Here is a 22597-nt window from a genome sequence, read left to right as displayed (position 1 = left end):
ATCTGGGGGATCAATGCGCGTGCTGACACCGTGGCACGCCAGGCGCAGTAGGCACGGAAAGCAAACCTAAACACAGGCACACAGCCACATGCACCTTGCATTCCACGTATTCCTTGCTCTGTTGTATATCACCTGCCACGCCTTTTAACTACAACGTAACCAACTATCAGTCTCGGTTCTATAATGCAAATACCACTGGGTAAAGCGGCTTGAAGTGCATGCACCAGCTGACAAGACTTTGAGGAGGCTGCAGAGTCACATTGACGGCTTTTTCAATGGACAAGGATTGTTCCCGCATCAGTCACTTCCCGCAAACGTGATCCCGACGTCATTTACTAGCGCGTCGCCTCGAACTGCTCGCCAACAAGAGGCTATACGACGACAGAAAACGCCGACACAAGAGCGCGGTGCTAATAAAGTCGCCAAGGACTTGACGGCTTTGACGGCCCAGATGCGCTGTCTGAGCCGTACACCTAAGAGCCCGATGCTATTAGGTGTAATATGTACAGTGCAAAATGCGCACAGTCTTTACACATCTCTGACACGCCACTTTCTGACGGAGACAAGCTGGGTCGCGTACGTGCGACAAAGACTGGGGAGTGCTTCTCAGAGCAGAGCCCAAGGCCTACAGGGGAAGAAACAACAGCTAACCTCTGGCATGTCGGCGTATTGTTTTGAACACATGAAGTGCCTTTGGCGGTGCAGCGACCGTAGTTAAAAAAAAAAAAGGAGGCGTCTTCCTGACTACAGCAGACGGAATACTGCGATTACTTTGCTCGGTGAGCATAGTTGGCGGCAGATGTGGTTGTGTAGCCTCGAGTGATTGCTATCGGAGGAGGCTTCTGTTCGTAGAGTGATCTGCGCATAGCCCCGCGCAGGCCAGCTGCAAGTAAGCAGTTCCCGTATCGGGTGGCCCTATTGCGAACGCACTGCGTAGCGAAATATAACGCGCTACATGGCGAACACTGGCACAGCCGCGAATTGTACATGTACTTGTTGCACTCTCCTTTCAGGGGCTTACTGTCCGCGATCTCTTCCACAATGGTAGGTAGCATGTAGGCGCCTACATACACGCCGGCACAATTATCTGTATTTCAACAGCTCTCACTCTCTCTCTCTCTCTAGCAAAACGTTCTTTTTATCGTAGTTTCTGAAAGCTCATCTTCCCCATTCTTGCACTGAAACCTACTGGCACTTTTCTCCCGTTGTCTTTCACTGGCCGCCGTTCAGGTGTCAGCACCTGTGTCATAGTTGCAGAGACAATCACAGCGCCATAGACAGCTCGGCCTTCCTGCACCTGCAGCCTGCACGGCCTTCCTTACTTCTACAAAGAAGTACTTATACAAGCGAAGCGACTTAATGCTTACTTACTACTACTTACCACAACTTACAACTTACTACGAGTGGCAGACTAGAGCGCACCGCATATGGTCGACCTCTCTGTCTTTCCTATCAATAAAATATACACATCTCTCTCTCTCTCTTTAGTGCTGTTCTCGGATGAAGGCATCACTGCGGTTGAAATAAATGCATTTACCTGAATTACTGTATACAGAACAGCCAATTGCCGAGTGTTCTCGTCTGCACGGGCCGCTTTGTTTCGACGCGGAGTACCGCAGTGCCGCCAACGTGCGTCGCGCTCCCCGTGCCCGTCGCCGAGGCGCGACAGGCGCCGGCCGGCCAGCCGTGAAAACGTATGCGCGCCTTCGGGTCACGCCGGCCTGCCTTCCCACCGTATACCCCGAGGTCGGCGTCCAACGGCCCCGCTCGCTCGCTCGCCAACGTTGTGTATAGTGTGTACAGTATGGCAACGCCGGTGCACAGACATACAGACAGAGTCCCGCAGCGGCCCCCTTCTCCCTCGGGAGTGCGACACGCGTGAAGGGCGCTCCATTCACGACGTTGCGTCACTGCGGTGATAAGGAGAGCGAACACGGCGAGTCTCGCAATGAGCCCCGAGCTGTAGCGTCTGAGAATAGCCGCACGGCAGGTGCGTTATGGCAAGAAAGGGAGGACGCGCCCCCGCGTGCTGCGGCGCAGCCTCTGCCGTACGCACACGGACAGAAGAAGTACGGACGGCGCACCTCGAAGGACGGCTACGCAATCGGCGATCAAGAAGTGACACGATACGGAGCGCTGCGCCTCCGCGGGTTCCTCTCGGGCGGCTTCCTCCCGCGCGTAGCCGTACCAACCGCGCTGACGTCAAAAGTAAGAGTCGGCTGCAGGCGTCCGCGTTGCCGCATCGCACAATACGGCAACGGGGTGCTGCCAGCGGACCTCCGAATCGCTGTCATTCCTACGTGAGACACGCGAGCACAGTTTACGGAAACGCGACGCCGGAAGAGCTCGCTTCGACCGCGTAGCCGGCGCTTACAGACGAGCGCGACACGCGCGCGGCTCGCGCCCCGCACAGCGCGAGACGCACTGCACGACGCAAGACGAAAAGTGCACGGATTGCGCTCTCTCTTTTTAAAAAAATTCGGTGCCCACTGCGTGCAGCGCAATCGCTGGCTCCACGAGCAGGTATAGGCAGGAGAAGAGAGCACCTCTCGGCAACGTACTACACCGACCCACTCCTCGCGCGTGCTGCCCATGCACGATACCGGAGTACAACGAGAGTGAACGGCCCTCGCGACATGCGCCTGTGTTAGTGCTGCGCAAGGAGCAACGCACGCGCTCCCGCCACGCGTGACGCTCGCGTCAGTGGCGCGCCGATATCGCCGCGACCAGCCAAGGAAGCGGAGCACAACGGGCTCGTCGAAATGTCTCCCGGCACAACGACAGGCAGCGCACGGAGCCGAGGCAAGCGCAAGAAAAAGGCGTCACGAGCGCGGCGGCGCCCGGACGGACGTGCAGCACGTTCCTGTCGCCGTGAACGTGTGCGGGGGAGGGGCTGCCGGAAAGGCGGCGGGTGTCGCACGACCGAACCCCTTCCGTGAATCAATCACTGTCGGCCCAGTTCTTTCTCGCGAGGCGAACCCCGCGCACGCCACCGATTCGTTAGGGCGCGTACGTTGCAGGACGACAGCGGATGCAATTACCCCGGCAGTGAACGCTGACTGAGTTGGGATCCCAATTACTCGGCAGAAATGTTTAACTCGGCAGGAGGAACACCACTTTCTCGTTGGAGCGCTGTCTGTACGCGCTTACGAACGGCCAGTCTTGGAGAGCTTGAAATGAGCACGGCCCTCGGAGCAGCGCGAGAAAAAGAAGCAGCACTTCTTCCGCGCGCGCGAAGCATAACCGAAAACGGTTACGGGTCTCGTGCCCGTAAAACAGCAACCACGCAACAGACAGCTCTCAAGTACTATTTTTGGCGCCTCCTCGCCACGGCAACAGTGCCGTCATTATGGCCGAAGTAAGAACCGTGAGTGTAACCGCTCGTGCAGACGGACCGCATTTTCGCTGAAGTTACGGCGCGATTCGCCCGCAGACCCTCCATTTAGAGAGTTCTTAGCATACCGTTGTCATCATCCTTCTCAGCCAGCAGTGCGAATGCTAGCCAAACCGAACCAGTTGCATGCGTGGTGTGGCTTAGGCTGCGCGTGCAAAGTTGCAGTGGCGGGGACGGCATGTATATAAGTATAATAGCGGTATGCTAAAGATCTCTACTGACGCCCTTGGCTATACATATACGCTGCGCCGATAACCGGCATTAAATGCATTCTTGTGCTCTTATCGTCCATGTTTGCACTGCGTAGCACCTTGCCGAGCGTTCCAAGTAATTGACTGCCTAGCCAGAACGTTGTATTTGCATGCGGATGTGAAGTGAGCGCGCAATTGATCCGTGCGCACAATTCTTTGTGAGCCTAAGCACCATGCGGAAGCGAGAGCTCAATATCACCTTGCGCCTGATCGAAGACAAAACACACACGCACACGTATATTTGAGGGCACTCAAGTTTCACTTTTCGGAGAAACAGCTTGTCTATAAAAGCAAAATTACACTTAAGATGAAAATAAACTTTATTAAAAAGAATGGTCCGGCAGATTCTGTTGTGGTGGCCTTCGGTGGCGGCTCGAAGTCCTTGGACTCGAGCCGCCACGAATAAAAAAGGAAAAAAAAAAATTCACCCTCGTTCTTACGCGCGTATATAACAGTTCTACCTCGACTTCACGTGCTCAAAGTCTATAGAAAATAATGAACTCTATGGCGTATAAAAGTGATCACGGTATTTCAGTGATCTCTTGACGTACACGGTGCCAGTTCACGTTTGTCAGCAGTAACATATAACGGCCAACGGCTGGAACGTTCGTGCACGTAAAAGCCAAACGACGCTCCGATCGAAAAGAATCTTCTAATTCGTCGGCTTTGCCACGCGCCTGAGCTTTGCGTCACTATACATACACTATAGCATGGCGGCCGCCATGCATGGAAAACCATCGCAGCCCGTTTCGGTGGCTCCACGCACGCAATTCCGTCCGCATAGAAGCGTTTCGCTGTAAGGCACGCAAACCACTCTAATGTAGAACTTACTCATACGCGCACTGCGGCACGCGATAATGCAATTAGGTAACCTTGAGTGGTTACAGCTGGTTTACCGTCCCGGACAAGCTACAAGGGCAGTCGCGTGGCAACATGCAACGCTAACGACTCGAGTAACAAGAACCTTCGGACTAGCCGCAGGCGCCTCGTGCATCTCCCAACGCGATCTCTGGTGCTGCATGTTGCGACCGGCACCGGCGTTGTCCCACGCGGAGGAGCCGCGTAATTAGCGGCGCGTTAGAGATAAGATAGGACTGCGTCCACACTAACAAGCGCACGACAGCGAGGCAATGATTAACGCAACTTGCATGACATGCCGTGACATGTTCGACGTGACCTGACGAGACACGTTCGTCACATGGCCTGCCTGTTAGCATTTGTTCGCTAATCTTGGTGTCTGTAAACATTAGACCTGTTATTCTGTGTTCCATCGCCAATTGCGCAGCTTTAATAAAGTGCACAGGCGAGTTTCTCGCTGTCTCCGTCTCTTTGAAAGCGATAGCGAGTCAGAATCTCGCGGCCGAGAACCTCACCCGCGAACTCGTGCTCGGCAGCACAACGAAGGACACGGCCACTGAAGCCCATCCGCGGCGGGGTATGTACGGGAACATCGCCCTCGACGTCGGTTACACAGGCATCGCTCGGTGTTGTCACCTGCTGAGCAACGGCGGCTGGCTTTGTTTCATTCTCCACGTGGGAACTGCCCTATACAGCAACGACTACACACTAAATGTAAGGGGCTTTTCGCGAGGCGTCACGAGCGTAGCGCAGATGGTCGCGTGAGCTATATTGAAAAGACACACTAAAAAAGGCGTTCTGGCGACCACAGAAATCGAACTCCAGTGTTGGGAGTATGGGAGAGTCAAATGTTCCAACAATCGATCCCGCCACAGCTGTAACTCGCCAAACAATGCACGACGCCCTTGCACGCCTGACTGCAATGACTCGCCAGTTCTAACGCTTTTAAACGCTCGTTAGAATCCATAAATTAAATGCAAGAATATGTGAGCAACAAAGAAAAGAAAGGAAATTGGAAAGACCAACGGCGTTTTTGCGGAGTTGCACGGAAATTATTTCCAGTCACTTAGAGCGAAGATTAAGAAGACCGCCGAAGCGCTTTCCGCAGGCCTCCTAAATAAGAGAGAGAGAGAGAGATCGCAGCTATTTAGAAAGCGCACAACACTAAGAAAAAAAGGGATATATATATATATATAAACCAGGCCCGAATTACTCATCGCTAACTACTCTATATTGTGATTATTGTGGCGAATCGACAACTGCATGCATCACGGGCGACCTCGCAGACCAAGTTATCAAAGTGACGTTTCCATATAAACTTCGCATCTCTTTTGCTATTTTGTGGACGCTGTGACGCGCTCGCGTACGCTCAGCACACCTCAAGTTTTCTGTGACATAACCGCCACAGTGGGTGAAGTCCGCCTGTCACGCTGTCGCGTTAAAGAAGAAGAAAAAAAAAAGAGGCACAGACTGCGCACCGCTGCGCGTGCGTTAGCGCAAACAGGCATAGCTGCACGGACCTCAGCAACGTGTTCCTATCGACCGCGATCGTCTCTCCTCCTTCTTTGCAGCTCCTGTGGAGGAGACTCTGGAGCTATCCGGGTTTTTTTTTCTTTATTTCTTTTTGTTCTTCGGCTAATGAGTTTTAAATGTACTTATAGGTCGAAATTGAAGCACCGAGTTTGAATCTTTAACGAGATTGGCCGCGCTGCGCCTAGTGCCAATGCTGTCAATCAATACGTCATTGACACAAACGCACAGGCTCTGCTGCGAAAAAAAAAAAATAAAGAAAGAAAAAGTCACTTCGATCTCGGCAACGACGAGAATTCCACTTGGCCACACGGCCGCGCGCGTGCCCGCACTGAATACGCGGTCCCAAAGGCCTCAGGCCGAAGAAGCAGCTATCGATTTACCATTCCTTCCCCGAGCAACCGGACAGGTGCTGCCCCGTCACCGAACACGGCGTGCTACGACACGTAAGACGAGCCGCCCGCCACCTCCTGCAGCGCCCTCCAACAGAGTCTGCGCTGTACACGCTGGAGTCAATATTGACTTCGACGTCCAATGCATTCCGCGGCGGGAGCGCGGAAATTCATTACACGAGAGGTCAATACCTAACCCCACGTTCTCGACTTGAAAATGAGCTCCGGTAACAAAGTGGCACTAATCCCATTTCCCGCTCACCTGCCGGTTCCGTTTCAACGGGCTGTACACAGCGACTTGATTCGGAGCACTCTCATACGGCGCTGAATTTCGAGCCGGCCATTCAGCGGGGCTTCATCACTAAGTGCATCCCGCTCGGATCACAGATAGAATGACACGGAGAAGGAGGAGGAAGATGACACAGAGGAAAAAAATAAATAAATAAAACGGCGGCCGGTATCTACGAACAGACAGTCTTGTTGTTGGCGCAGACTTATACTCCCCTGCATAACCTCTGAATGAAGCTAAAAGACGGAAAGCCTTTAGCGAAATCCCACCCGCTATTTCGGAGTGTAAACGCTGCCCCTCACGTCTCACTTCCTTCCCGAGGCGAAAATTTCCACGGGTCGGTCGAAGTGAAAACGACGGACGCCTACATGCGTACCGACCCGGCGATCGGAAGAGAGCAAATTACGCCGCACGGCACGGCGCCTACGGCCAGTGCGCATCAAAATTTCTTGCGCCAGGTACTCGAGTATATGGGTCATTCGCTCAATTCCAAACAAGAGAATGAATAAACGAATGTGAGCACGTGTGTCACGGGGGTCTAGCTAGCTGTCGCCGCACGGCGCCAAAATTATCAGCGCCGGGAGTATCGGGGAGGTCAATGCCCCGCTCGGACAACTGACTCCGCATGCCGTATATATACTTTTTTTCCGATTTTCAATTTGCCTTTGTTTGCGCTCCTTTGCCGGTCGCTCTAGACACACCGCTGTCGCATTAATAACGTGCAGTGTCGTCGAAGCCGGAGTGGCCAAAAGAAGAGCAGGAGGAGGAAAGCTCGTAATGGAAAACGCGTGCACAGACACCTGTGCGGCCGCTCGCTCAACATGGCGACGAGAATAATACGCCGTGCAGAGCGATAACACGGTGCTGCAAAGAATTCTTCTGACAAACCGTAAAACGGCGACTACGTGCGGCGCCGTACGCACTTATCGCCGCGTTCCCTCGTAGTAGTAAACTTTCATAACACTTCCAATGCTTTCGTGAGGCTGTCCTCGGCCGCGATCACTCGGGTTTCCTACAGCAAGTTGTTCTTTGGTGCAAGCATATGTATATAGGTGTTTGTGAGCGTCATTGGTTTAAAGCTAAGTGACTCGCTGGCGCTCGAAGGAGTCCAGTTTTGAATGTCCCCCGTCGTAGTGTTGTGCAATACATTGCAACTCGCCGATAAGTAATCGCAGCGCACGAATCCACCAAACGGCGACTGCCGGCGAATTCCGACAAGCTGCGGTGTTTCTTCAAGGCGCGCTCCTCGAATACTACTATACTGCAGGAGGGTAATCAACTGGGCGAGCTGCACGTGTTTCCGTACCATGGTTACGTTCGCGCTCGCCACAGTACGTGCTCTTGCACCAAATGCACACGAGCAATTTTTGCACTCCGACTGCACAGTACGAGGTGTGTTCAAAAAGAAACCCAGCTTTTGCTATAACGTCTTCATCGCTTATTGCGCAACATTTTAAACCGCTGTCCCCCCTGAAATTAGTTCCCTCTAAACCGGCAAAACGCCGTTCCCATCGTTTTTTTTCCATTGTTGGAAAGCCTCCGGGAACGCACCTTCTGGGATGGCGCGCACGTCTCTTGTAGCCTGAATCTCTTCTATGGTTTGGAAACGACGCCCTTTCGGCGTTGTTTTAAGTTTGGGCAACGGGAAAATGTCTGCTGGTCCGGGGATCGCGGTGGATGGGGCACAACGGGATTGCGATGTTTTGCTCTATACAGCTGCGGATAAGGGGTGACGCGTGAGCCGGCGCAATGTCACGATGCAACATCAAAGCCTGCTGTTCCCATAATTTAGGCCTCTTACTGCAAACGGCATTTCTCTTAACGCGCTAGCATTCCCTAGTAGACTCCCTTGTTTACCATAGGACCACGCGGTACAAATTCTTTATGGATAATACATTTGCAGTCGAAATACGCAAGCAACGTCACCTTGATCTTTGACCGACTGCGCACTTTTTTTTTTGAAGGGGGAGACCCGTTGCCCACTACTGAGACGACTGCACTTTCGTTTCAATATCATAGCCATAAGCACACGAGTTATGATGTCCTTAGGGAAGACGTTTTCAGCGTTATTGGCAGTGGCAAGCAGCTACTGGGTAATTTTAACACGGGTCTGTTTCTGATCGTTAGTCAACAAACGCGGCACAAATTTTGTAGCACTGACACGACGCATCTCAAATTTGTTGCTTAAAACTTGAGGGCACGATCCTTCGCTGATGCCTACTTCGTCAGACACTTCGTGAACAGTTAAACGACGATTTGGACGAATCACAGCACGAAATCTCTCGACATGGCCATCACCTGTTGATGTGGAAAGTCATCCAGGCTTGGGATCGTCACCGACCGACATCCTGTCGTGTTCAAAACGCTTAAAGGGACAGGCAACAGCAGAGAACATGAATCGAGACAATCCCGCTGATGGGAAGATTGTCTATCGTATTGGTTAAAACGAGATATGTATTTCTCAACAAAGCTGGATTTGTATATTTAATTTTTCCCTAAAAGTACGACAAATTACGTTTGGCGCCCCACGCGGCCAAAACATGAAGATGTTTTTGAAAACATGAAGAGGTCTATCATGCGACCTTCTATTAGTCGACGCGGTTCCTGGTCTTGTTATTAGTATTTAAACGTAGTAAGTTTTTTACGGTTATGACTATAACTTGCAATACGCAGATAGGTTTTCGTTTGCAGTGAGCAGAAAAGTGGCGCTGCCTTCGCCTTCTTTTTCTATGAGTTGGCTTGGCTCGTCTATCGAGAGAACAACGACGATGGGGGCCAGTCAGCCATGACGTAGGCGCGTACTTGGGGGAAAACGCGATACAAATAAAGATTGGTACATATAACAACACAAACGTACCTCTCGTACCAGCTTTTTATTTTCAAGTGTGGTTGAAAGGGTCAAAATGCAGGCGGTTAACCACAGTTGCACTCACTCCTTCGAAAGCAGAACGATGGGCGGCTTTCACAATTTACGAGGCGGGCTATCGGTATCGCTCTCAATTCTCAGCGTTGTTGGAAGAGGGTGTTAGGTACGGGACCTTTTCCTGAGCCTCCTTCGAGTTCACCAGACCACATCGAATCGCGCCGCACCTAAGTAAGGAACGCAGAAGCAGATCTACCCCGTTCCCGAGGCCCGGCACGTGCAAACGAGTTGGCGTCCCCCACCTCGTGCGCCGCAGGTGGAGCTATTCACTGCTTGACTCTTCCGGAATGTGTAGTGAGAGCCTGGCACTGTTTCAGGTAACGTGGGTCCCGAGGCAAGACGCCTGTAATGCACCGTTAAGCCCCGGCAGCAATCCCCCCATCCGCCTTTGTGAAGGCAGTTGCAGACCGGGAAGGCAATACCGCAGAGAGAAGTAAGCCCTCAGACAATTGGAGCACAAGGAGCGACCCTCTGCGCCGGGTGTGACACAATCGCACGGGCGCCTACCATTGGCCGAAAATGACGACACATGAGCGGGCTCGCCGATTGGCCGAGCGTGACGTGACTTCGCGACACCGAAGGGCTTAACAGCCAGAGACCGGGAGCAGCAAGACGGCATTCCTTCATTCATCTCTTTCTAGCTTCTTGCCACGGGCCGCAGCGTCCGAGTTGCTGCCGGCCCGTAATGACTTTATGACTGTTAATTTCTTTGTACTCTCACTGTAAATAATGTAAATAAACCTCCAGTTTTTCATCCTGACGTCCTCCTCAACCTCGGCCAACTCCCGCATCCAACGGCAAGGCCCAAAAATCTGGGGGACGTCAATTGGGATTGTCCTCCAGATCCAACAAGGGACTCTTAACTTCTTTGTAGCCTGCTCAGATCGAAAAGTTGTGCTTAAAAATATCCACGAGCTTTTGGAAGTAACCGCTGCAGGTGTAAACACTACCGAGGGTGAGCTTTGCGTTGCGCCATAAAAAACTAGGCCCGTGAAAAACGGTTGTCAGTCCCTTTAAACCACTCGTAGTACCGCGTGAGACTCGTGCAGTCCTCCCCGCATGCTCGGCTAAGCAATCGAAATGCCTCTGCGAAAGTTTTGCAACGCTTGTAGCAAAATTTCGCGCACACGCACGTTGTTCTTCAAGGTGTTTCGTTGTCACTTTGGCACAAATTCGACGAGCAGCTTCCGCACGTGTTCACCTCAGCGGCTGTACAGCTCGCCAACGGTCAGAGCGAAACGCTGCAATTGCCAGCTTCTCTAAACCTGCCGCTACGTGCGGTCAGTAGCCGCAGCGCGGTTTGTCGGTGGCCCCGCTATTTCAAAAGTTGGACTTGTTTATTTTTATTCTTTTTCTGAACACACCTGGCATACACAGAGCCTCCGGTACTCGGGGAGCCGAAGCCAACACCTCCTATACTGCACATGGCAACAGAATATCACGCGATCAGTCGCGACCAGCGCTTCGCTTTTGACCGAGTCGATAGCGCTGTCGCGCCATTCGCCAGACAAACTACGGAGCGTTACGCGCCCGACTGTTCGATGCTTTCTCGGCGCACGCCGCCGACGGAAGGCACGCGCGTCGCGTGGAACGGAACGGGAAACAGACGGCGCCCATATTAGCGGAAATGAAAAGGGGGAGGGGGGGGAGGAGCGGAGGGCGCACACGACTGCGAGCCTGCCGCGCAAGGATGCGCTTGCATGAGGCCACGCAGTCAGTCAGGTGGGCCGCACGTGTCTGCGCGTTTGCGCGCCCGATCAAAAAATATATATCGAAAAAAAAACCACGGTCAATTTTTGCGAACGCGTGTGGTACCAGGACGGCGCAAAGACATCGAGCTGGCGTGTTCCGAGCGAAACTCGGAACACGTCGTCTGAGAGCCCGCTCGGACGAAGCGCGCTCAGACGCGTTCCGAGGGAGCAGCACCTCAGCGGTTCAATCAAGCTCCGACTCTGAGTAAACTGTAAATGGACTTCGCCGCGCCCCAAACGTCTCAGAACAACAACAACATTATTATTATTATTATTATTATTATTATTATTATTATTATTATTATTATTATTATTATTATTATTATTATCGAAAGCGTCTTTACGCTTATTACTTTCCTTTCAACTTAAATTTTCTTGAACACCTTCGTACCGCCCGATTCATGCAGATTCCGGAAGACTGCTCGGGCCGCATGGGTCGTAGACTCTAAGGGCTCCCTCCTCCCCATTCCTGCTAACGCAAGCAGGAAGAACGGAGCCCGATTGTGTTTTTCTCTTCTTTTACCGAATAAAGTTCGTTCCTCCTCCATCCCCCAGAGTAGATACTGCACCATTTGAACAAAAAGGTGCAACAAACCAACGCTTTCTGTCTGGCGGACGCTCTACGTGGACTTCTCGTCGTGAACGTGCCAGGGATGTCACGAGCGACCTGCGAAAGCCTCCTCGACGCGCAACAGACCGCGTGTCCTCCTCGAGCTTTCGCTCGCCCTGCCCGAAGATACACGGCTGCGGATCAAATTACGGCTAAAGATTAACGGCCGCACGCATGCGCAATCAAGCAAGCTCGGCTGAAAGCAGTCGGGAGGCGAGATTAATTAATTTTGGAATACTAGTCGCACTTGTGCACGCTGAGCGACGTCCTCTGTCAAAGGTGTAACAAGTTGTCATACTACAATAGATCATTGTTCGGGTAAGCCACAGGCTAGCCATCCTCTACCCCCTGCCATTCTACTCTCCTACCCTGTTTTATAGTAATGTAGAGGGGCACTTTAATAATACAGCTCAGGTACATTTTCTTTCTTGTTTTCTTTTCAAATATTAATAACATATTGGGCAATAATGACCGGTCGCCAGTGGCCCGGCCAACGAACATCACAAGAGCTGTCAGTATAAGTCATTCTCAAGTGGCGACAAATTTTGATACTGACGTATCAAAATTTGTAGCCGCTTGAGAATGTGGTTTCATTCGTTTCCTTTTCCTTTTTTTTTTTTTTTTTAGTAACGACAGAAACACAGACGATGACCGTCCGGAGCCGTAGGAGGCCATGCTCGCGGCCCCGGACTTGGAGGACCCGGCCAGTGAAACAGCAAAGGCCAATGGTTACCCTAGGCGGAGGAGGCCACCCACCTTCGGTGAAGATAGAAGCACTCTTTCTCACTAGCTCACATCTTTTATTCTCTGTCCGTTTTTCCGAGGCCAGTATTCCTGTACCTCGTTTGCAGCGTGCAGATTTCACTGAAGTTATACACGTTGTTTCCATATGCGTGCTCCCCACTGTTACTTGATCGAATTGTTACAAGTGGTTGCAGTTTACGGCTACAAAATAAGGAGAAGGAAATAAACAAAGATTTGTAAGCGCCTGCGGAAGTTTAGAAACAAAAGAATCCCAATAGGACCACTGGAAAATAATATTGTCGCAGCACTGCGCGACTGAGGCAGAGAAAGATGAAGTAGAGTGTGCGCGCGTGATCTCGAGATACTCTGCGCTGGCTCGGCCTGGCCTGTAGCTTCCCTCTCGGACCTCGTTTCACCTTGTAAATAAACATCATTCGTAACATCTTTGGTGGACGTGCGGGGTAAATCTTGGACGATCCTGGACGGCCCAGCTCTACCAACTGTCCGACGGAGCAGACGCTTGGCCGGTTTACGACCACAAGCAGCGGACATGGCCGATTCCGGAGAAGGCAATGTTGACCCCACCTGCGGCGGACCAGACAGCAGTCACGCAGGTCAGGCTGGCTACTGGACACCGCTGCGAGAGCCACCCACCTTTTCGGGGAACCACTGGAGCACTACGAAGCAGCTCGATAACGTGTTTTTTTTTTTTTTCTCGCTGGAACCGCGCTCCTCTGGTTTGAAAACCACGATAACGTTCTGACAAGCTGGGATAATCTTGTAGAAGAATTCACCAAGTGCTTCGGGGACCCGATCTCAAAGAAAAAGAAGGCTGAGCAGACGCTTTCCCGACGAGTTCAATTACCTGGCGAAACGTGTACAACGTACATAGAGGCTGTTCTGAAATTATGCGGAATCGTCAGCGCTAACATGACAGACGAAGACAAAGTAGGGCATCTGCTTAAAGGAATCGCTGAAGATGTCTGTAATTTTCTTATAACGAAGGAAGATCTTAGTACTCCGTCTGACCTGAAGAAACACTGCCGGGCGTTTGAAGCGCTGAAAATGAGAAGGATTGGGCCAAAGTTTGGACGCTTGGACAATGTTACTACTATTGCAAGTGTGTCCGTCCCAACCCACCACGACATTTCCTCGGTGATTCGGCAAGTGGTTAAAGAAGAGCTTGAACGCCCTAAAGTTGTTGACGACGCTCATGTGTGCCATCAGTGTGCCGGCCACCTGGGCACCTCAGAGTTACCGAGAACCTCGCAGGACCTATGCTGATCGTACGGAGAGCAGCAACTTGCCACCGCAACCGACAAGTCTGGGACGCCGACAAGATGCACCACAACGATTTGTTCCGCGGGCTCTTTCCTCCTACAACCAGCCTGAGAGCACGTTTCCACCCATGTCACCGGTGTCACCCGCGACAAGCCGCGAATCCCGCATTTGCTACAGCGGCGGTGTGCCTGGGCACATTTCTAGGTATTGCCACCGTCACCAGAAGCGTGCTCCACGGTTAAATTCCTACACACCCCGCGTGCCTGCTGACGGGCCCTGGCCGTATCCCAGTTCCTTCCAGCGGCTGCAGCAGGGACGCGCGAACCGCAGTGACTCCCCCGTTTCCGATCGCAGCCTCACACCACCACCGACACGACAACGACGCTCTCCATCACCTCGTCGTCGCTCGTTGTAACCGCCGCCGCTGGGAAACTAGCTGGTGCGACCGACGGGGGTGAGGCCGCAATATGTTCATCTACATCCAGACCCCCTTGTGTAAAATTGTTTAAAAACAAAGTGTGCGTTTTAGTTGACAATGTGAGTGCTTTTGCTTTAGTTGACACCGGGGAGGCAGTTTCTGTTATGAGCCTGTCCTTCAAAAATCGTCTTGGACAAAAAGTTATGCTTTCTTGGGATCGGAACGCTACCTTTCGTGGAGTTGGCGGGGAAATGTTACGCCCACTTGGGGTCTGTTCTGTTTCAGTTACGATAGGGGACCAGACATTTCGAAGTGAATTTACTGTGCTTGCACGTACAACGCATGACATTATTTTAGGAATTGATTTCTTGCGTGAGTGGGGGGCAACTTTGGATTGTGGAAGTGGCACGATTTCTCTTCGCCGCGACGCGCGAACTTCAATGACAGATAGCACCAGTGATGCCGCCGACGTTCTCTCCGTGTCACAAGATGTGTGTTTGCCCCCTCAGACTGCAATGCTTGTACCTGTCAATACTTTTCGCCCTCGTACAGGTTCTTGTTGTGGTTTAGCCGAACCCGATTATAACAATGCGCTCAAGAAAAATGTGATAGTCCCTCGCTCCCTCATTGTCACCATTGATGGTTGCACTCATTTGTGGACAGTGAACGTTTCAACTCAATCCATAACATTGCCGCTAGGACTTAAACTGGCAAGTTTTGATGAACAAGCCATTGTCAGCGTCGGAACGGTCGAAATGTCAACTGTCGAAAAAAGATCCAACCCCGATTCCAACCATGATAATTCTGCTGACTTTAAGCGCATAATTAACAAGTCGCCGTCTTCTAGTGAGCAGCGTCTGCTGGAAGCTGTGCTCGCTCGCTACGCCACAGTGTTTGATTTTGCTCAAGGCCAACGAGCGTCCCATACACCACCGGCGTCTCGTATGCAACACCGCATCCATACAGGGCAAGCAACGCCAATTCGTCAGAAGCCCTACCGCGTTTCACCTTCAGAGAGAAAAGTCATCGCCGAGCAGGTCGAAGAAATGTTACAGAAAGGAGTGATCCAGGAATCTAGCCCTTGGGCTGCTCCTGTGATCCTAGTCAAGAAAAAAGACAACTCATGGAGATTCTGTGTGGACTATCGCCGCCTAAACACCGTCACAAAGGAAGACGTGTACCCCCTTCCACGAATAGATGACGCCGTCGACTGCCTCCGCTCCGCGTCGTATTTCTCTTCTGTTGATTTACGGTCAGGATATTGGCAAATTCCCACGCACCCCTCAGACAAGGAGAAGACAGCCTTCGTGACACCTGACGGTCTCTGAGTTCAACGTTATGCCCTTTGGCTTATGCAACGCTCCAGCGACATTCGAGCGATTTATGGATACCGTGCTCCGCGGACTCAAATGGGAAATTTGCATGTGCTATTTAGACGACGTCATTATCTACGGGCGGACATTTCACGAGCACAATCAGCGCCTGTTGATCGTTCTTGACTGCATCCAGCAAGCTGGCCTTATTTTAAACTCGAAGAAATGTCATTTTGGTGAGCGTCAAGCCCTCGTGCTAGGCTTTCTTGTTGACAAAGACAGCATACGACCAGACCCTGAAAAGATAGCAGCGGTTCGCGACTTCCAACAGCCACAAACGGTGAAAGATCTCCGAAGCTTTTTGGGGCTTTGCTCATATTTCCGGCGCTTCATCAAAAAATTTCGCACAGCTTGCCTCTCCCCTCACGTCTCTCCTTCACAAAAGACACCCCATACTTGTGGACTGCTGACTGCGAGTCGGCGTTTCAGCAGCTGAAATTTTTTTTTACTTCTGGACCGGTACTGCGGCATTTTGATCCGGAGGCGTCAACTGAGCTGCACACTGACGCCAGCGGTGCGGGTGTTGGTGCTGTGCCTGTTCAACTCTGCGATGGCCGTGAGCATCTCATTGCCTACGCTAGTCGGACACTTACAAAAGCGGAGACAAACTACACCGTTACTGAACTCGAGTGCCTAGCAGTCGTATTCGCCATTCAGAAGTTCCGTCAGTATCTACATGGCCGCGCATTCACAATAGTGACTGACCATCACTCACTCTGTTGGCTGGTTGGGCTGCGTGACCCGTCTGGCCGGTTGGCCCGCTGGGCTTTGCGCCTTCAAGAGTACACCTTTTCCGTTAACTACAAGAGCGGACGCTGTCACACGGATGCTGATTGCCTATCCCGTCTCCCTTCGCCGCACACTAAAGCTGAAGATGATGACTTGGATGACTACCTAGTTTCCATCTCTTCCGACTTTCCACACCTGCGTACCTTCGAGAGCGAGCAACGTTGCGACCCTACCTTGAAATCCCTACGGGCGGCTGCACTTGAGCCAGCAGGAGCAACACCGTTTACTTTTCGTAATTGTTTGCTCTACAAGAAAAATTACTCCGCTGATGGTCCACCATTGCTTCTAGTTGTGCCCGAAAACGTGCGCCCTGCTGTCCTTCGTTCCATGAATGACGATATCACGTCCGGGCACCTTGGCTTTGCACGCACACTACACTCACTTAGATTTTTCTGGCCCAAGCTCTGGAAAACAACGAAACAGTATGGCGCCAGCTGTACTGTTTGCCAGCGTCACAAGCAAACCACGACGGCCCCAGCAGGCTATTTACAACCAGTTAGGCCACCGACGTTACCCTTTCAAAAAGTCGGCGTCGACTTCCTTGGCCCGCTCCCGTCAGCTGGCTACCGCTGGATTATAGTATGCGTAGGTTATCTTACTCGCTACACGGAAACGACGGCACTTCCATCTGCCGCTGCAGCAGATGCATCTTCATTTTTGTTGCATCACGCCATACTCCGTCACGGCGCTCCCCGTGTTGCCATCAGTGACCGTGGACGGCAATTCACGGCCGACGTCGTTGAAGAACTTTTACGGCTTTGTGGTTCTGCATATCGTCATTCCACTCCTTACCACCCGCAAACCAATGGCCTCACGGAGCGAACGAATCGAACCCTTACCAACATGTTATTAATGTATGTCGCCGCTGACCACAAGAATTGGGACGCCGTCTTACCTTTTGTAACGTACGCGTACAATAGTGCCAAGCACGAAGTTACTGGATATGCGGATATGCGCCGTTCTTTTTGCTGTACGCACGCCCTCCCCAGAGCTTTCTGGACACTATTCTACCTTTATCGTGCCAAGAAGATCCTTCCACCGCCCAAACTCTGTGTCGTGCTGAGGAAGCACGTCGACTGGCGCATCTTAGGACGTTGTCCTCACAAGGCAACAGCAAGATTCGCTATGGTGCGCGGCATATCCCCGTCACCTTTACTCCCGGTGATTATGTTTGGTTGTGGACACCTGTTCGGAAAAAGGGATTGCACCGCAAGTTTCTCGCCACTTACACCGGACCATTCGTTATACTCAGCCGCTTGAGTGATGTGAACTATGTCGTCGCCAAAGTGACGGCAAGTAATCGGCGTTCACGTGCGACGCAAGTTGTTCACGTGGCTAGACTCGAGCACTACAATCACAGGTCCCTCTAACTCGCTCAGCGAGCTTCGTCTGCGCCCGGGGTAAATGTCGCAGCACTGCGCGACTGAGGCAGAGAAAGAAGAAGTAGAGTGGGCGCACGTGATCTCGATGTACTCTGCGCTGGCTCGACCTGGCCTGTAGCTTACCTCTCGGACCTCGTTTCACCTTGTAAATAAACATCATTCGTTACAATATATATAAACTAAATCGGGAGCTTTGTTACAACTGGAGTCACCCCGAAGGCTTATTTACTCAAAATAATAATAATAATAATAATAATAATAATAATAATAATAATAATAATAATAATAATAATAATAACGGCAGCACACGGGCGGAGACATCGATGAATCAACAAGCTCTATGTAACCAAGTTACTTCATGCCGGTTATAATCTAGGCCGTTCATCGATACCGCCGCCGCCCCTAGGGGCCTACGAGGCGCGCAAACAAGGATAATTACGTCCATCGAAGGGAAGATAAGCTGACAATGATGTAATGGTAGCGTGTGTAAATCACTGCCCCCTAGCGATAGAAAGTACGTCATTGATCTCACAGCTGCGAATTTGTGCTCCAAGGTGCAACGGCACCTGACTGCAGAGTTGCGGCAACGTTTGGCAAGTATTAGGACACGAAGGGCCAACGGATGCGCTTGCGACTGATGAGCACGAGAGGTGCTTGTTTCTTTGTCTTTGTATTCAAATATCGATGCATGCACGTGTGTTATATTAAATTATCTGTGCACGTGTGTTATGTCAAATTATCTATGTATACGCCTCATATTCGAAGAGAATGACAGGTCGCGGTTTACTAAATCGGAAGTTTTCTGGTCGCACAAAGCACGGGTGCGCAACCGGGACCGACATTTACGTTCAGCCGTGTTTCACCACATAAGCAGTAAAACCTGGGTTTTTCCCACTGCACCCTGATGCAGCCGTATCGCGAGTGCGCTGTTCTCTCTTTCTGACCTACCGAGAAGCCACGTGCTCGACAACGACTCTGGTGTGCGCCGAAACAGGTGCACGGGCTCCGTGCGATGAGGCGCATCCGCAGCCAAGCGTCGAATGTGAATACACTGCACTGGTCTCCGTTGAGATCTGGCCAGGCGCCAGGGTTTGACAACGAGTGAATGGTTAGGGTTAACTCCTCAAAGCGACACGAGCGCTAAGAGAGGCACTGCAGCTGAGCGGGGGGCTTCAGAGTAATTTATTTACACTATCTGGAGTTCTTTAACTACACACTAGAGGAAAATGGAATTAAATAACTTTAGACTAATAGCATTATTTTCAGTTCCAGTTGGCCCAACTTCACTTTCTGAAAAATATGGAGACCAAGTATTTACGGACGCATCGGCAAACAGCTACGCTCAAGGCGCTGCAGCAGATTTCTTCTGCCCTTCGACTGACATAAGAAGGGTGTCTCGAATACCTCATCCATCCTCATCAACAACTGCGGAGCTGGCAGCGATTGATGTTGCTCTGAAGTACGTACAGCAGGAAATAAGCCCATCGAAGGTCGTCATCCTTACAGACTCCCGTGCTGCCCAATGCAGGCTGTTGAGAAAGGATATGCCAATAGCCCAATTCTACGCAGTGTAGAGTCCGCCGACAAAATTACTTCTCGTGGAGTGTTCCTCATCGCCCAGTGGATACCTTCGCACATGGGTATTGCTGGAAATGAGGAAAGTGATCGCCTCGCTTAAACCAGCAGACACCTCATGCTGGGCCGCAGAATGCCGCAGCCACTGAGCCGTCGCGGCAGGAACTCCTGCTTGAACGATACATGGCCCCGGAGCGAGGAATTTTCTTTAGGATTTGTAACAGTAGAAATGAAAGTTTCGTTTAGCACCTTAGAGAATTTGGATATGATCCACTCAGCGAAACAAAAACAACAGACTCACTTCCTTACGGACTAGTCTCGGAGATAAAATGTCTAAAACAGTTAAGGTGTTTTATCGCTACTATGAAGCGGGAGCTCGCACGCAGCGATTACGCCTGGCGCGAATGCGTTGGCACTATCAAAATATATTCACATTCTAATCTACTCGTCTATTTGTTTTTGCTTCTTTCGCTTCATTTTATCACTGCTGCTGATACTGATCCCGGCGAAGTCCGTCTTTAACACGTTCACTGTTGTGCCGACCCACGCTGACACATTGTCAGATTGTACGGACATGGCAGCCCGCCATAGATAAGCCCCGCGACGCGTCGTCGGGAATTGCTGAAGTGCCCGCAAAATGCAGATTGATAACGGCCGGGCTGAATGGGACACCTCCGAGTGTTAATCCGGGCGACCTACCAAGCGTGAGAGGAACCAGCGGCCTCGTTTAAAGCGAAAGCAAAACAGACACATCGCAGTCTTAACAGCGTCGTAGGTGTTCATCTGTACCGTGGGCGCGTGTGCACGGTGGCGCGGATGAGGGGGTTCGTAGCAGCGAAGAAACTGGAGCGAGTCGGCTGCGTATCCCTTTCTATTCGGTGGGCCGCTCGTGAATGGAAGCAGCTGTGCGCTTCCGACTACAGTACGTCCACCCACGGACTCGCGCCAGCGCCGTTGTCGATTGCTTTGTCTTGCCTCTCAGCTGCGTTTGCTTGCTTTGCGAGTCATGTGTTTTCACTTCGGTATCCGATTTTTATTAAGGCCGCGCAATGTTAGCTTCGTGCTTGCGCTCGCTGTTACACAAAATGCCGGTAATGCAAGACTCAACTCGGAGTATACATTCTCGGCGCGCTTCGCGCTAACTTGTATCTGATCGTTATCATCACAACGTGACCTGTACCGTCACAAACGGTAGCAATCGAACTTGTCATTTGGGATTAATCAGGTTGCGGTACCCAGCTTACGACACGCTAGGCATTAGCGCCGTGGAACGGCGCTAATAGTAATGCGGATTCGTTTTCTCGTAATTGTGCCCTTAGGGACAGACACAAGCGTGAAAAAAGAAAGAAAAGTGACCAATTAATGACGTAAACAGAGACGCATATCGCTACGCGACGGCAAAGTTCGAGGGCGAGGTTGTTTTGTTGGTAATGTACTCAATAAAGGTAACGGAGCTTCGCAAGCACAGCTGAGCCTATATGAACCGAAAAAAAAAATAAAAAAAATAAAAGAAATTCTGCACTCAAGGCCTGCGGCAAGCGGCGCGGTGTTTATACGTGCTGAGACTCCAGTCAACAGTCGTTGCGGCAAACAAAACACGGAACAGCAAGCTGAAATCGCGCTTTTAGAGACGACAGAAGAGTTCTGCAGTGTGCACGATGGCTCGTTTCACAGCGTCGTAAGGCCGACGGTCACGACCAGCTACGCTGGGGCCATGTGTCGTTGGGCAACCACCGCGAACGCTTTAGGACGAATGTATGGCAGACGAGGCGAAACGGCGAACAGCGCTCGTCCAACGAAGCTCGCTACGACAGAGATGCTCCCAAAACAGAACTCACGGCGTTTGGGCTCTGCGTGGAGGACTCTGGGCTAATTATAACTCCCGGTGTCGACTGCACGCGAACATTTATAGTACGCTTCAGGCGCTCGCGGTTGCACCTCCGGTTCGGGCGAGCTGCCGCAGAACTGCGCATCCTGAACCATGCGCGCTGAAGAAATCCTACCGTGAAAAAGCTGCTGCCCTTATAGAGCGATAAAGCTTTCCTTCATGTGCGAAGAAAAGCACGCAGCGATTACGCAGAACCGAAAGCAAAACAAAATAAAGCACCGCCAGCGGTCGCAGCAAAACAATCACTCGTCGCCTGTCAAACGGCAGTTCGACTTGCAGTTGAAAGCGCCAAATCAAACAGAGCGCGCTCGACGTAACTACGAAGAGCCGGCCGTTAGCCATACATAGTGTAACGGCCACCTCAAACGACGAGAAACAAAGCGAAGGACGTTTGCCTGACTTACAGCTGGATGAGGCTCCTCGTCCGTCGGAGAGTTATCCGTGGTGCGACACGGAGAACGTAGCACTGTCACGAGAGACATGGCGGCGAAACTTTGCACACTTTATCCGAGGGCACTCGCACGATCTTTTCAAAGCCGGTGACGCTTTCTCGAGCAGTGGAAAACCATGCTCGGCGAAATGTTTGGGGTGTCAGCGCACAACTCAGATACTACAGGTCCGCCATCTTCCCAAGCACCTTTCTTTGAGAGTTTTTTTTCTTTTCTTACGAGAGCACCGCAGCCATAGCGCATGCGCTGGCGCTGGAGGAAGTGCTAGAGAGGGAGAAAAGAGAGAAGGAGTCAACATGTTCGCCGTCACTTCCGGAAGCTTCATGTGGCCTTCATGGTCGCGTTTTCTTCGGCGTCGGCGCTGTCGGTCAGCGGAGTCGCAACAGATTACGCAGTAAATTATGAGCAAGCTGCTCTCGCGTCCTTCCCGCGCGACGTCAGATTGTGACGTTATATTGCGCGGCGTCTATGGTTCTGTTTTTACCGCTGTGCTCCGCGCGCTTCTCAAACTGGTAAACTGTCTCGCGCGTGCGGTCTAATACCGGTGCCACGCGGCCACTTTCGATCGCGATCGAGCCCGATCCGAATCGACATGCTTTACTGCGATTGGCTCCCTCCCGCAGCTTGCGCAAGTTAGCCAATAGCGACCCCAGAATTTTTATCCCGATCGCGTTTGATCGCCATGAAAAGCGCGCCGTGT

General features: G+C 51.7%; 1 protein-coding gene across 1 annotated transcript in view; it reads right to left on the bottom strand.

The window, feature by feature from the left end:
- Window positions 1-22100, bottom strand: part of ssh (Protein phosphatase Slingshot) — a 380590-nt gene extending 358490 nt beyond the window's left edge. Inside the window, exon 1 of the mRNA XM_075686428.1 lies at window positions 21853-22100. Within this exon, the coding sequence (XP_075542543.1) occupies window positions 21853-21930 (78 nt within the window). The 5' untranslated portion in view covers window positions 21931-22100. The remainder of the gene's footprint in view (window positions 1-21852) is intronic.
- Between the last annotated feature and the right edge of the window lie 497 nt (window positions 22101-22597).

Source organism: Dermacentor variabilis, chromosome 3 (genome assembly GCF_050947875.1).
Source record: "Dermacentor variabilis isolate Ectoservices chromosome 3, ASM5094787v1, whole genome shotgun sequence".
In the NCBI taxonomy this organism is placed as follows: domain Eukaryota; kingdom Metazoa; phylum Arthropoda; class Arachnida; order Ixodida; family Ixodidae; genus Dermacentor; species Dermacentor variabilis.
The sequence above is the reverse complement of the archived record's forward strand: the minus strand, read 5'-3'. Positions and strand labels throughout refer to the sequence as shown.